The 17,029-nt window shown below is 37.4% G+C and overlaps 1 protein-coding gene across 3 annotated transcripts in view; it reads right to left on the bottom strand.

Annotated features, from left to right (window-relative positions):
* Positions 1-290: 290 nt before the first annotated feature.
* PGGT1B (protein geranylgeranyltransferase type I subunit beta) overlaps positions 291-17,029 on the bottom strand; it is a 59,045-nt gene continuing 42,306 nt past the window's right edge. For all 3 annotated transcript variants that reach the window (XM_069088183.1, XM_069088182.1, XM_069088184.1), the window contains one exon: positions 291-12,007. In XM_069088183.1, coding sequence (XP_068944284.1) covers positions 11,826-12,007 — 182 coding nt within the window. In that variant the 3' untranslated portion in view covers positions 291-11,825. The remainder of the gene's footprint in view (positions 12,008-17,029) is intronic.

Here is a 17,029-nt window from a genome sequence, read left to right as displayed (position 1 = left end):
CTGTCAGGATAAGATATCCATCCTACATACAACATTAAGGGTATTTTTAATATATTGTTTTTTCATAGTATCGTGTAATTTATTGGGCTTATGGATAATAAAATAATACTACCGTGTTAGATACAGCTGGACTGTTTCCTAAAGGGTACATTGTGAAATAATACACCATTCTTTCCAAAGAAATGAGATATGTGAAGAGAAACACAGCTTGTTATTAGATACCAAGGGATCTGTATCAAATAGCCAGTTCTCTTTTTAATGAGGTAGTCAATCACAATGCAGGCAGCCCAGGCTTTCAGTTTGGGATATATTTCTTGATTGATGACAACAAACAACAATGGGAAAAGTGGGATTGAGAAAAATTGCAATAGATCAATACAGAAGCACTTAACATAAATAATTTGTTTGTACAACATTTTTCGTTTCTTTGATATGCTTTTTTAATCATCTCAGGTTCTGAAACTAGCCCTCCACACATGCATTAGAAGACAGCTGACACTGACAAGGCACCTCCTTCAGTGCTACTCTGCCCATTTCCCAGAATCAGGAAAATCTGAACTCAAAACCTGCTTCTGACACTAGTTCTGTGACCATAGACAAATAATTTAACCTCTCTGAGCATCACTTTTCTCAATTGCAAAATGGGGCAGAGAATTGTTTTAAAGTTCAAATGAGACAATTTACACAAAGTAAAACTTTTGAACTATATAAATGTCAATCATGATCACAAATTATATTTGTTCAATCTGGCAACTGTGATAAATTGTGATTTTGTTGACTACTTTGCTCCCAAGAGTAATTTTTAAAAACACCCGTTGATATACTGAGAACTCCTAAAGAAGGAGTAAGGTCTTAACCAGTTAAATCTTCTTTTGTTAACACAAGTGTAAATACAAGCACAACCCTGTTGCTCTATCAACCAACTGATCAACAAATATTTTTTAAGGGCCTGCTGTGAAGGAAGTGCCATGTAATGGAAGGTGCACTGACTCTGGAATCAGAGGACCCAGGTTCATATCTTGTCCCTGGCACCTGCTGTGAGCTGGGCCAGTCACTTACGCTCCTTGAGCTTTAATCTCTTTAATTACAGAGTGATGTAATTGTTGTTCTAGTTGGCCTCTTCTTGCTCTCGAGCTATGATCCAATGTGCCAGCACTGTAGGAGGTGCCCAGGATACAAATACATGCATGAACTGCTGCCACTTTGTCCTTATACATGATAAGCTCCTGCTAAACAAACCTGTCTCGCTAACTTAAAGAAGACTCTACCATATCCTATTTGTAAACCTTAAATAAAATCACATAAGAGCTTGACATTTCTCCTTGAGTTTTAGTGTAGGATGCACAAAATTTAAATTGTAAACAACAGATAAGGAACTGAAGAGCTTGACTACCCAGGAAGAGAAAGCATTTTCACTAGGAGGTGAATTGGATCCACAGATCCATCTGGTTCCCTGAGCTTTCACTCCCTTCAGATCTTCTGATGGGCTCTCATAGCTTATCCATCAGCAGTCATTTACTTCCATGCTCACCTCTGAGTTCCTTCTTTCTTCTTGCTTACCCATCTCCCTTACTTTTACACATAAACTCTGTCAGGGGGGAAAAAAAGAGCAGAGTGAAACCAGCTTGGGAATCAGTCCTTCCCAACTCTCTTTGCCTCAAAGTTTAGTTACAGATGCAAAGTATATAATTGGTGTGGGAGATAAAGGGTAGATGTGGAGATTAGAAAAAGCCTTATTTGTCACTTAAGTTGGGACGGGAAGGTAGGAATTCTGAAGAGATAGAGGTGAGGAGGGAGTACATACCAGGCTTCAGGGAACAGATTATGAAAGGAACAGAAATAAGATATAGAATCCAGGTACAAGGAATACCAAATAGGTCAGTTTGGCTGGACCAAAAGTGGGTAAAGGTAAGCCAGAACCAGATTATGAAGGATTTTAAATGCCAAAGCAAAAGAACTTTTATTTTATCCTCGAGGCAATAGAGAATGAAACTTTATGGGCAGGAGTGACAGCGCCAGACCTTTGCTTTAGCAAAGGCAGCAAAGTATAGGTTGAAGAGGAAGTGTGGCCTGAAGAAGGGAAGCCAAATAAAAGGCTATTGCAATAGTTCAGGCTAATTAATGGAGGCCTTGACTAGAGCAGGGAATTTGTGAGTAAAGAGAAGCAGACATGAGATATTTAAACACTGACACAGAGGCCATCTAGTCCAAATCCATTCTATCCCATGTAAAGAAATTGAGACCCATAGATGCTAAGTGACTTGCCCAAGGTTGCACAGGTAATTAGCTTCAGAGAGGCAGAGTTTAAACCCAAGACCTCTTATTCCATAGCCATTCTACTGTACCACAGTCCCTGAGGTTTATGAGCTTTGTTGTTTTGTTACAACTTTAGTTTTCATTCCCATCTGCGATTTCTCATGTGATAGAGAAATTGAGTCAAAGAGAGTCTACAGATGGACATTCGTTAGACATAATTAATAGTTTAAAGGCCGATATCCTATTATGGGAGAAAGGGAGGATCTGGAAAGAAATCTATAGAAAAGAATAGTTAAAAAGGGAAATACTAAGGTCCAAATATACAGAAATAATTTGGTCTTTGAATATTAGAAAAGACAAGTCATCATAAAAACGGGATGGCAAATGTTTACTTTAACCTTTGACCTTGATCTAAAATCCAGATTTGGTTAGACAAAATGACTGAGACACAAAGAATCATCTCTATCTGAATTAGCCATTCCTAGCACAGGATAACCTTTCCAGAAAAAAAGTGTCTCATGGACACTTTTTATTCCCTCTCCATCCTTCCACTTCATTTATATGATGATGACATCTACCTTTTATATAGCTCCTACTATGTGCCAGACACTATACTAAGTGCTTTAAAAATAACTCATTTCTCACAACCAACCTGGGAAGAAGGTCCCTATTTTACAAATGAGGAAAACTGAAGCAGGCACAAGTTAAGCAACTTGCTCAAGAACACACAACCAGTGAGTGTCTGAGTCTGGATTTGAACTGAGGTCTTCCTATCACTGACATGACATACCCTATGAATTGGGGTTTAAATGTGCTTGTGCTCTAAGACTTCCACCCACTTCTGTCATCTGCACTCTCAGCAGAGAAATAACATCTGAAAAAGAGGTGTTTTTCACCCTCCTGTTTGCTCTCTTTGCCCAAACGATCATGGGACCTTTCCATCTCACTTTCAGCCAAAACTTTCCTTCTATGTTGTTTCCCCCATTAGAATGTGAGCTCTTTGAGGGCAGGAACTGTCTTCCTTTTCTATTTGTATCCCCAGTATTCAGCACAGTATTTTGCAATTGCATATACCTAATATATTCATTCATTCCCAATTTACTTTCTTTCCACAATTCCGTTGAAAAGGCAAATTAAATTATCACAAAACTTCACCTCTCTGCACCTGAGTTTCTTGAACTATAAAGAGTAAAACTGTAATTACTCTATCTTCCTATTATGAGAAAATCCCCTCTGAATCACACAAATGTTATTATTGTAAGTCAACACTATATTAAACATTTTTGATATATAATATACTATTAGCACTATGGAGCTAAGGCTCATGTCATTCACTTTGGGGAGTTTGGTCTGAGAACTTTCTTGCAAGTCGACATTTAACGAACGAAGAACAGGGTTGGATTTTCTGTCAAACTCAATAGAGTTGGAAATAATATTATTTCTCATTTGCAGTGTTTCAATAGTTTATAGTTATCTGGGCCTCACCAATGCCTTTACTGACCTAATCTAATCAATCCTATCAATTCTGCTGAGGTAAATATGGGCCAATGGAAAGGTTTATGATTCGTAGGTTATAAATCATTAAACTTATTAAGGAAATGATATGACCTCTCAAAGGTCAGAGCACATGAGTGATGTGGTTGGGAGGAATGAAACTATTTGCTTACAGCCTCAATGAATGTTCATGCTATCACAGACCATATAGCAAAACTTCTTAGATAGATCTTTCTTGGATGGAACCATCTACTTAAATGTTATAATTTCCCAAATACCAATTTTACTTGCTACAGAATAATCAACTCTCCCTCCACTATTATTCCAATGACTCATCTAATCACAGAATATTCTCAGGGGTGTCCTAGAGTCAACTCAAACTGGCCAACACTAAAAATCAGAGCTTGGATTATTGTTTTGATGGTTAAGAATATGTGAATTTTGCTGTTCAATTGTTTTCAGTCTTGTCTGATTCTTCATGATCCCATTGAGGGTTTTCTTGGCAAAGACAGTGGAGTGGTTTGCCATTTCCTTCTCCAGCTCATCTTACAGATGAGGAAACTGAGGCAAACAGGGTTAAGTGACTTGCCCAGGGTCACACTGCTAGTGTCTGAGGCCAGATTCGAACTTAGGAAGATGAGTCTTCCTGACTCAGCTGGACTCTGTTAAATATTAACAATCACATGTAAGTACTCTTAAAGGTTATGCCCTGGAAGACAACTTCCTCCAGTTTGTCTTGGAGTAGTAGGTACTTTAAAGCTGGAAATGCCACAATTAGGGCCCAAGGATTGTTCCTAGTATAATGCAATGACTACTACAGCTTGCAAATTTGGGGCTGCTAGTGGCACAGGGGATAGACTGCCAGACCTGGTGTCAGGAAGACCTGACCTGAATTCAAATTTGGCCTCAGACAATTACTTAGCTGTGTAACTCTAAGTCCCTTAACCCTGTTTGCCTCAGTTTTCTCATCTGTAAAATGATCTAGAGAAAGGAACGGCAAACCACTCCAGTATCTTTGCCAAGAAAACCCCCAATAGGGTCATGAAGAGTCTGACCACTACTTAACAAAATTTTCAAGGCACATAATGAATTAGGACTACAAAATGTAGGATACAAAGACAAAATAGATTATCCCTGTCTTCAAGGAGTTTATATTCTGAGAAGATACAACATGTATTGTGTATTGTGCATTTATAGACAAATTAAAGATGATCTGAGGAGGCAGCTCTAACAGCGGGTAAGAATGAAGACTTTCCGTGAGAAGAGTAGAACCAGGAGGAATTTGTACACAATTACAGACACAACGTATGTGTGATGACCAACTTTGATACACTGGACTCTTCTCAACAATACAGGGATATAAGTCAATCCCAAAAGACACATGATGGAGAGAAAAACGTGCATCCAGAGAAAGAACTAAATTTATATCCAGGTGGAAGCAAAATACCTGATCTTTTTCGTTCTCTTATTTGATTTTATGTCCTCTTTACCATTTTTCATTCCAGCTGGTACAATCCATCCTTATAACCTGACCATTGTATAATGTGAAAGTATTTACAGATCCTATACTTGATAATAAGCCGCCATGGGGGGGAGGGGGACAAATTGTGAAATTCAAGGAATTGTGGAATTGAATCCTGTAAACTAAAAGGAAACAAACAAATTAATAAATTAAAGTTTAAAAAAAAAAGAATGAAGACTTTCCTTTTGTGGCACAATTTGAGCTGAGCCTTGAAAGAAGCTGGAGGCTCTAAGAGGTAAGAGTTGAGAAGGGAGCACATCCCAAGTTTCAAGGACAGCTCATGCAAAGAAGGTGGACATAACTTTGAGTTCAGAGAATACCCGGCTGACCAGTTTGGCTGGAATATGCAGTGCATGAAAAGGAGCAAAAACGAAATGAATGTAGAAAATATGTTGATTTGGGGCTGCTAGAGGAAAGAAAGGCAAAAGGTCACCAACACCAAAAGAGAGCATTTCCATAGACACAGAACCCAAAAAGGAAATTTGTATATGAAACTTATTTCATAGCACTTTTTAAAAAAGTATAATAATCTCCATGTTATTTTCAAAACTTCTACTGTGCTTTCTTCTGAACTTTTTATTTTCTTCTGTTCATTTTTCATTTTAAGTTTATTTTTAAGCATTTCTAAATTAATACATCCCTCCACTGCTTTTCCCATTGAGCAAAGTTTAAAACCCCTCAAATTAAAGTCCTTATTGCATAGCTGAATAGTTCAAATAAATTCCTACATTAGCCACATCCAAAAATTTGTTTCTTTGTGCATTTTAAGTTCATTTCTCTGTCAAGAGTGGCATCTTTCACCTTCATTCTTTTGTACTCATGGTTTGTCATTAGTGATCATATTTCTTGTCTTTCCTTATTGGTTTTCCTATGTTATTAACTATATATATCATTAGGCTCTGCAAAAGAGGATCTTCCTAGTTTCCTCTAAAGCTATAGATTGCATGATTTCTTATATCACAATAATATACCATTATATCTGTACACCACAATCTGCTTAATCATTCTACAATAGAAAGGCACTTTTAGTTTCCAAATTTTGGCTACAATGAAGAGCTGCTATAAAAAATTTTGTACACATGGATCTTTTCCTCCTTCTTTGACTTATTTAGGGTATCATCCAAGTAGCTGCACAGATAAAAGGTCTCCACAATTTGGGAATAAGGGTGTAGTTCCAAATTGCTTTCCAGAATGGATGGACCAATTCATAACTGCCTAAACAGTGCACTAACGTAGTTATTTTCCCATAGCACTCTCGAACATTTGCTCATTGCCAGTCTTATAGGGATGAAGAACCTAATAATTGCCTTAATTTGCATTTATTAATATGTGGTGCATATTTTCTAGCACAGTACTCGGCAGACAACAGGTAGTCCCTCTTCCCCTCACAAATTATTGTTGATGGTACTTATATTATGTTTATGTTGTTTTTGTTTGAGGGTGCTTGAAAATTGAATATCCTGGCTGTCTTTTTTTTTTTTGCAGGAATTCTTCAAAAACTTGATTGTCTACTTTTCTCACTGATGACTAGGCATGTTATTTTAGGTCGAGCCTTGAGTTCCTTAGATTTTAAAATTTAAAATTTTATGTCTATATATAGACATGTAGAATTTTAAAAAATCTTGAGAAAAATACATCCTTCCTTTTTGGAACTAACATTTTTGTTTGCTTTACATGGACTTTTTAATGTTACTCAATTTTTTACATTTACTTTCAATAATTACTTTATGACTGAATTAAGAAGAAATTCTTTTCACATGGGGTAAATTGGGAGGATTACCTTAGAACATGTGGCATATTTGCTGCTTATTACATGTGAATCAATACACAGAAGTCACCAGACCAGAAAAACACTTGTGCAACTAATTTTTGTGATTTGGCTTCTACTTACCATCCTTTTTTTGTCCTACATTTTGGAGAGGAGTGATTCAGGATCTGTAATGTCAACTGTGTAAGGGAATTCATTGTGTAGAAACTTTCCTGCCCTCCCTATCTGGAACTTATACTCTTGAATTATCTGGGCACTTAGGTCAAATGACTTATCCATCATTTTACTAGTTATGGCAGAAGCAAGATTTGGACCCAGCCTCTAAGGCTAGTCTCCTATCCATTGTGCCACACTATCTCTTTTTATGCTTAAACTGAAAAAAAAAAAAAAAAAACTCTTCTATACCAAGATTAATAAAAATGTAAAGTACTACCTGCCTAATAGGCAACCAATAATTTAGCTAAAATATAAAGGAAAATTTATTCTGTATATGTTGTAGCAGGGAATTATTATCTCTGTATACATGTTCTTCTTTGGATTACAATTAGTCATAAACTAAAAGCCAGTGCAACTCCCACCTCACTCCCCATCTTCAAGGACACCCTGCCCCAACACACAATTTATTCATCAGAAGAATTCCATACAGTTTCAGTGACCATCTCATGTTCTTAGCAAAGCAGTATGTGGGAATGTTAAGAGTGCTAAAGTAGTTTTCTGGAAATCTGGGTTCTAGTCCTACTTCTGCAATCTCGTCTTTGCTAGGCTACTATAAAAAAAAGATTCTATCTCACTGGATTAATTTCTACCTTCCTCCATTTCTTTAGGTGTTAGGTTTGAGGAATTCAATGGAATATTATAGAAAATGCTGAATTTGACATCAGCAGAGAACTAGGTTTGAACCTATTTACTAGTTTTATAATTTCAAAGTCCCATCCAATTTAAAGATTCTGTGATTTTTAAATCTGAAGTTGAGTTCAATTGACAGACAATTCTCTAAGACTAAAAAGACTAAAACAGACAAGTCTGTGATATGAATTAGTGGAATGAATTTCCACACTGACAGTCCCAATAAAATCTGAATTGTATTTCATCTTTTTTTTTTGGAGGGATGAAGGCAAGGTAATTGGGGTTAAGTGACTTGCCCAAGGTCACATGGCTAGTGAGTGTTAAATGTCTTGAGGCTGGATTTGAACTCAGGTCCTCCTGACTCCAGGACTGGTGCTCTATTCACTGAGTTACCTAGCCACACCTTCCTATTTCTTAGAAGAAGAAAATTCAGAGTGTAATAAAAATTTACATTTATATATATGATTTAAAACTTGATGTGAGAAAACTCCTACACTGGTGAGAAAGTGATTATTATTTCTTTAATCTTTCTTTAAGATTATATGAGTGGAACTCAAAAATGAATGTTAAAAATTGTTTTTACATGCAACTGGGAAATAAGATAATACAGGAAATGGTGTATAAAAATCTATCTTGCCCTACAGAAAAATAGAAAGGAAGGGGATAAGGGGGTGACAGATTGGAGGGCAGACTGGAAGAAGGGATAATCAGAATGCTTTGGATGGGGGTGGGGAGAGGAAGAGATAAGGAGAAAATCCAGAACTCAAAATCTTGCAGAAGTGAATGATTTAAACTAAAAATAAATTGATTAATTAATAAAAAAAAAGAAAAAAGATTATATGAGTGAACATAAGTACTCCCAGGTCCTACCAAACTGGAAAGGCTTCAAGTACGAGCCCAGAATCATCTGAGGTACATTAAGCATATCCTTGATGAAAATGAGAAGTAGACATGTGGAATTTAACCAATATTAGAATACATTTTCACTTATACAACTGATTCAAAGCTAGAATGAAAACAAGATCCCATCTGTGTTTACCAATAACAGAAAAGCATTTGATTTAGTAGATGTGTTTAGATAGCACTTTAAAGACTCCCTTTTAAGGTGTCTCCCATGCATATATTAAGATAATATGAAAATCTGATATAACTGAGAAACACAAAGAGTAGATTCTTGAAGAAAAAAATTACCAAAGGAGACACAAAAAGGTGAATTTTACCAAAATGTTATATAAATCTGAGCTATTACTTTTGCTCAAGAAACATGTGCTCTGTAAATTGAAATCTAGCCCCCAACCCATTTCAGTTTTCACTGTTTGTGTAGAAAACATTTTTAAAATGTGTTGGTCTTTCTTTCCTAACTTTCTATGAGTGATGATATCAATATTTTTTGATGACTGAAAATCTTAAAATGTCTCAGGGTTATCATTCTGAATGTCAATGATCGTTTTTATAATGTAAATGTTTCAAGAGTTTCAGCTTTAACATGTATCAAGCCCAGGAATCATAGGAACACAGATTTAGGGGAAGGAACTTTGGAGATCATTCAGCTCAACACTTCATTTTACAAGTGAGAAAACTGAGACACAGAGAAGTTAAGTGACTTGTCCAACTCCACATAAGGAAAAGTAAACATCAGGTCTGGGATCTGAGCCTAAGCCCTATGATTCCAAGTTGAACATTCTTTCCATTAAATCAAAACCAAAATAAACTTGTAATAAAGTTGTTTGGAATGAAGCAACATTCCCATGGAAAGAATATTATAAATAGAGGTTGGGTTTCAAGGGTAACCCACCAAAGCCTATTCAGTCATAACTTAGTTGAACTATAATATTAATAACACTATAAAAACCAGTATCTTCTTTGAACACTCAGTCTCTGGGAAAACCTTAACTAAAGACACCAAGAACATCCCTCCTGACTTCGCTCTGGAAATAAGAATACAATTAGTTCATTCTTCCCTACACCAGTTCTAACAGTAGGAGCTGGACCTTGGTAGGTCTACTAATACAAGGGAAAGGAAGAGTGAGAAGAATGGAAAGGAAGAAGAAAGCACCAGGATCCCTAGTAGCTGGACAGGACATAGCTAGAATAGGAAAGAGGTTCAAAGTAAAAAAGGCAAAGAAATTGGAATGACAATCAGTCGTTCTAGAAGACAGTATAGGGTCCCCATAGGTAGTGGTAGCAGGATATGGAGAAGAAAGTACGAAACTTTCAGCAAGGTTTCTAGCAACAGTGGTAATGGAAAGGGGAGAAAAATAAGGAAAAAGAGAAGGAAATCCCTAGTGAGAGTAGACTGGGGTGGGGAGTAAGCCTATCTTTGGGCAACTTGATGTAGTAGAGACAAGGTCTACAGATAAAGCAACCACCAATAAAGACTCCAAATTACTACTCTACCTCCCTTAAAAAATAAACAGAATCAGTTTACCAATCAACATAATTCTTAACAATCATTCAGACTCCTCAGCCCCCATGGTCCATTTCATTTTTTTATAAAAAGGTTCATCAGAAAAAAATGCACATCACACACACATGCATGTATATATATATATACACACATACATAAATGTGTAGTAGTTATAATAATAATAGCATTTATACTGTGCCTAAGGTTTGCCAAGCACTTTATAAATATTATCTCATCTTATCCTCCCTATAACCCTGTGAGGTAGGGGCTATTATTATCCCCATTTTACAAATGAGGAAACTGAGTCAGACAGAGGTTAAATGACTTGACCAAGGTCACAGAGCTAAGTGTCTGAGACTGGCATTGAACTCATCTTCCCAAGTCCAGGTCCAACGCTCTAACCATTATGCAAGATGCCACTTGTTTATACATATGTGTGCTCTGAGAAAGTGTTTTATTATATTGCTAAATATAGGTTTCAACTTTCTTAAGTAATAGATTAAACCAGAGAAGCACCATTTGCTGCTCACAGATAGAGTACAGGCAAAATATCAACAAAAACCCAGGTGGTCAAAAATATCACAATCATAAAATTTTGAATTTCAACATTATTTTTTTAAACCATTACCTACTTTAAAACCTTAGTTTTCTAAGAAGGTTGTTCCATTCTCCCAGAAAGGTAAAAGGGGACAAATATTTTGAAGTTGAAACCAAAAATAAATGGGAATTCTTCCACACTCTGACTATACCCTACCCTAGCAAAACTGCCTAAAGAAATTATGCTCAGTACAAACTTTTCTCACAACTACATATGGTTCAATTTATATTACCCTCTTACTCTATTGTGGTTCAATTAAACACTTTATTATTATCTTGCTTAATAACAATCTCTCTTTAAAAAGTTTTCACTGTAATTAATGAGCCTACTTCCTCTTGGTATAAAATTATTACTGAATTTCTTTAAGTAGGACCTATAATTTTAAAATGGCACACCAACTTAAGGAAAAGACAGAATACTCCCTTAAAAAAATTTGGAAACAATTGCCTTCAAAAGAATAATTCCTAGAAACATTAATTTATCCCCAAACCCATCTATATAAGTAAATCAATTTTTGTAAAAGGTCATTAAGTAGTCTCTAGAAGGTTGTCAGTGTTATATGAAGTGTAAACTTGTTTTAAAGATACTTTTTGATTAAATGCACTTTAACATGGTTTGTATTGAAAACTCCTAAAAAAAAATAACAAATACAATTTGTTCATTTGCTTCAAGGGGTTTCTAAGAAATATAAGCCACCAGAAGAAGCATCAGATTCTACAGTGGCAAACTTCAACACAAATGAAACACTCTTGAATCACAGTGTAAAGGGCTAAGCTCAAGACTACATTCCAAAGTGACATCAGCATAAGATTTGATTGTATGACTCTGTCCCTTAAAAAAAATAGCACACTTGGTTATGCATGGCTTTTAGCCTTATTCTAATATTATGCTATCAATTACTGACCCTATTCCCCTCCCACAAAACCCAAATCAGTCACGTAGAAATATACATATTCTCTGAACACTGTTTAGAGTCCTTGGTTTTCCAGCTCTGATGTAGATCCTGAAGGCGTTCAGAAGTCCGTGTGCTTATATTCAGGGCAGGATGAACTTTGCAAATTCCACTTTCCTCCATCAGTGACAGACCACAAATTCCAAAGTATGCATGCAAAGCATCTGAAAATAAAATATTAATATTTTGATGGCTATTCATTTTGGCATATATTGTAGGACATTTTAAGCACATAGCATATTATCATTCTTTGATTCAATTCAACAAACATTTACTGAGTACAACGTGTGTAATGCAATTTGCTTAGAGCTACAGAGGAATGAACACTGAATAAAACTGAATGACATAATAACAAATAAGACTGATGTAAATGCCAACACTGTAAATGGGTAGATAAGACAGGTACACAAATAAAATACAAAACAGAATATGAAGCACAATCATATAGGAATACAGAGACAGAACTTCCTGCTTGGACAGTGGTGATGGTGGTAGAAATAAAGGGAAATAATGATGGAGGAATGACCTGAAATGGGTCTTAAATGATAGTGAAGACATTAGTAAGAGGAGTGGAAATGGCTGGAAATGTGCATATTACAAGGACAGAGGGAAGAAAAGGCAAGTGTGGACTAAATTTAGACTACTAGTGAATAGTATGTATGACCAGGAATACAAAATATACAAATATGAAGCAAAGAATGGTAAAATGATTTTGTTAACACCGTCTTTTTTAAAAGTATTTCTTGGGGCGGCCAGGTGGCTCAGCGAGTAAGAGCACCGGCTCCAGTGTTGGGAAGACCTGGATCAAATCCGGGCTCAGATACTCAGCCGCCACACCCAGAAATATCTGGCCGTGTAACCTTGAGCAAGTTACTTAACCCCGATTACTTTAAAAAAAAAATTAAAAAAATAAAAGTATTAAAACTTTGAATTCCAGATTCATTCCCTTCCTCCCTTGTCACCCACTCTTACTGGGAAGATAAGCAGTTCACTATAGGGTATACATGTGTAGCTAATGCAAAACAATAACATAGTAGATATATTGTAAAAGACTGACTATATTTCCCTCCCTCCTATCCCACCACTCACTTGTTCTATTCTCTAATTCGATCCCGTCCCTGTTCAAATATGAGTGCTTCCAACTTCCCTCTCCCCCAGCCTGCCCTCCCTTCCATCATCCCCCCTCTGATGCCCTTCTTCCTACTCTCCTTTGAGTGATACCCTATTGAACGTGTATTTCATTCCCTCCCCCAACCAAATTCAGTGAGAACAAGGTTGACCCATTCCCTTTTGCCTTCCTATTCTTCCCCTCCATTGTAACCATTTTCCCTTGCCTCTTCTCTATGAGATAGTTTACCCCATTCTGTCTCTCCCCATCTCCTCTCATAATATTCCTCTCTCACCTCTTAATTTCACCTTTTAAGTATCATCCCTTCTTGTTAAATTGGTCCTGTGCCCTCTATCTATGTATACCTGTAAACATATATACACACATTCACACATGTATTCATATGCTCACATACTCTCCAATATAGACATATATATATTTCTATTTCCTTCAACTATTGTCATATTGAGAAAAATTTCATCGATTACAATTATCATTTTTCCATGGAGGAATGTTAATAGTTCAACTTTGATAAGTTCCTTATGATTTCTTTCCCCTGTTTACCTTCTCATGCTTCTCTTGCTTCTTGTATCTGAATGTCAAATTTTCTATTCAACTCTGGTTTTTTCAGCAAGAATGTTTGAAAGTCCTCCTTTTCACTGAATGACCATATTTTCCCCTGAAACATGATACTCAGTTTTGCTGGGTAGGTGACTCTTGGTTTTAATCCCAGCTCCTCTGCCCTCCAGAATATCATATTCCAGGCCCTTAGATCCCTCAGTGTAGAAGCTGCCAGATCCTGAGTTATCTTGATTTTGTGTCCACAATATTCAAATTGTTTCTTCCTGACTGCTTGTAATATTCTCTCCTTAATCTGGGAATTCTGGAACCTGGCTATAATATTCCTAGGAGTTTTCTTTTTGGGATCTTTTTCAGGAGATGATCGGTGGATTCTTTCAACCTCTATTTTGCCTTCTGGTTCTAAAACATCAGGGCAGTTTTCCTTGAGAATTTCTTGGGGGATGATTTCTAGGTTCTTTCCCTGATCATGGCTTTCAGATAGTCCAATAATTTTTAAATTATCTCTCCTGGATCTATTTTCCAGGTGAGTGGTTTTTCCCATGAGATATTTTATATTGCCTTCTATTCTTTCATTTGTTTGGATCTGTTTAACATCATCTTGATTTCTTTTAAAGTCACTAGCTTCCATTTGCTCCAATCTAATTCTGAAGGAATGATTCTCTTCACTGAGCTTTTGAGATTCTTTTTCCATCTGGCAAATTCAGCTTTTCAAGGCATTCCTCTTCTCATTGCCTTTTTGAGCCTCTTTTGCCAATTGAGTCAGTCTGTTTTTTAAGGTGTTACTTTCCTCATTCAGGCTGTTGACTCTCATTTCATAATTTTCTTGCATCGTTCTCATTTCTCTTCCCAATTTTTCCTCCACTTCTCTTATCTGCTTCTTAAGGTCCTCTATGGCCTCTAAACAGCTGGTATTTTCCTTTGAAGCTTTTGGTGCAGGAGTTCTGATTTCACTGTCTTCTTCCTGTTCCATGCTTTGCTCCTTTTTTGTCCCTAAAGTAGGAGTCTAATGTTGGAATCTTCTGTCTGCTTTGTGTCCTTTGCTTGGTCATATTGACCCTCAGTCACTTGACCCCTGGGCTTTTTACCACAGTAGGACTCTGCCACCAGACAGGGGAGCTTATGTCCCAAACGCTGGTGTTTTCTCAATGGGTACCCTCTCTGAGGCCTCCACACGCTCTGACAAGCTGTACACACACCCCAGGACCTCTACCCTAGACTGCAATCCAGATCCAAGCAGGTTAAAGCAAGAGCGATTACCCCTCAGACTGGTCACTTGGTCCCCCTATACTCTGCAGGCCAGGAGCTGAAGCTGCTAAGTGGTGCTGGCTTGTGCCAGGCATCTCAGCGCTTTCTCACCCTGGGGGCAAAAGTTGAGGCACTCCCAACTACTGGTCCCAAAGTCCACACTGCACTGACCTCTCACTTTGTCCTTTGCATTTATGTGTTGATGAATCTGGAAACAGCCATCTGGTGATCTGGAGTCCCTCCAGCTGGTGGCTGGTCAGGCCCGCCCTGGGGCTAAAATCTCTGGCTCCCATGGGGCTGGGGTCAGCTCCCAGAATTGCTGCGCTGGCCCATTCCTGCTGGCCTACCGGGCTGTCATCAGCGGGAGGTTAGCTTCCCTGTGTCATCTTGTGGGTTCTGCAGCATCAAAGCTTGTTTAGAGTCCCCTTTTACAAGGATTGGGGAAGCCGGAGCTGCAGGGAGGTCATGCTTCTACTCCACCATCTTGACTCTTCCCCCCCCCCCATCAGTGTTTATCTTAATGATACTGCAACCCTTTCAACTTCCCAGATTTATAAATATGGAATTATTCTTGATTCTTCATTCTTCTTAAACCTATATATCAATCATAAAACTGCCAAAGAAACTTCTAAAGGAACAGGATGAACATGTCACTGCACCAAACCCACTTCCCATAAATACAAAGCCTCTAATTAAATTTAAATTCTTTCTTCAAAGGTCATTTTTTAAAAATATTTTTTATTGCATCGTGGTCAATAGAGAATGTTTATAATTTTTCTGCATTTGTCTGTGAAGTTTTATGCCCAATATATGATAATGCTAATAGCTATCATTTATATTAGTGCTTTAAAGTTTGCAAAACACGTGACAAATATTATCTCATTTTATTCTCAAAACAACCTTAGAAAGTAGGTACAATATTATTCCCATTTTACACACTGAGGTAGACAGAAGTTAAGTAACTTGCCCAGAATCACAAAGCTAATAACTGTCTGAGGCTGGATTTAAACTTAAGACTTCACTTCTATCCACTGTGTCATCACGTAACTGAAAAAAATGGTTAGCTAATTTAATTTGTTCCTTAAATAAGTAGTTGGCTACTTGTGGCAAAGGTACCATGTACTTAAATGCCTTTCTGAGTCCATTCAGTAGGCAGCATATATCACCTCTCATATTTAAAAAATTCTATTCAGGTCTTTAACAGTTTTCTATCTTTTTGTTAGATTTTTCAGGTCTTAAGAGGAATGTGCTGATGTCCCTCACTATTATAATTTTACTATTAATTTCCCTCTGCAACACACTCTCTATCCTTCAAGAAAGTCTGGTCTTGGGCGGCTAGGTGGCACAGTGAGTAGAGCACTGGCCCTGAAGTCAGGAGAACCTGAGTTCAAATCCGGCCTCAGACACTTCACACTTACTAGCCGTGTGACCTTGGGCATGTCCAACCCCAACTGCCCTGTCTGCCCCCCTCCAAAAAGCAAACAAGAAGGTATGGTGTCCTACAGCTGTGACACTAACTCACCCATGCAGGCAGATAGCACCAATGAGCCTTCTCTACTGACAAGACGGAAAGAGGTCTTGTCGCTAGGCCTCCAAATTTCCAGCCAATCACATCATGCTTCTGACTTTGTGACCAATCATATTGTTTTCCCCATCTATGATGCCGTCTTCTGTATTTTTAGGATGTTCCTCCTTTTGTCTACAAAAATAATCTGTCTGCCCTTATTTTGGGTCTTCTGCCTTGCTGAGGAGTTAAAGAACCCTTTTAAATGGAATGTGCTCCAAACCTTCTGCCTCAGTTTACCTTAATTTCAATTGCAATGGGGTGAATCTTAGGTCTCTAGCTTCTAACATACAGTTATTTTCCCACAATGCTCCCTAATAAACTTTCAAATCCCTTCATTTGGAATAAAATATTGACTCCTTTATTTGGCAGTTAAAAGTTTGTAGAATCTGGAACCAACCTACCCTTCCAGCATGCTACTTACTATTCAGTCAAACTTGTCCTCCCAACTGCCCTTCACGCTTGACACTGTCTACTCTGTGTCTTTGCACTGGTTGCCCCCCATGCCTAGAAGGTACTCCCTGCCCCCACCCCCAATTTGTATGTATTGAATATATATATATATGAATATGTATTTTTTTTCAAAAATCAGTTCAGGTACTACCTTTCCTTCCTGATGTCCTCTTGGCTACTAGTACCTTCCTTAACAAAAGTTATTACCTTCTATTTATTTTGTATACATGCACA

Source organism: Petaurus breviceps, unplaced genomic scaffold, assembly GCF_028583685.1.
Source record: "Petaurus breviceps papuanus isolate PSGF00001 unplaced genomic scaffold, PetGlider_PUasm1.0 184, whole genome shotgun sequence".
Taxonomy (NCBI): Eukaryota; Metazoa; Chordata; class Mammalia; order Diprotodontia; family Petauridae; genus Petaurus; species Petaurus breviceps.
This window is presented reverse-complemented; position numbering and strand designations above follow the sequence as displayed.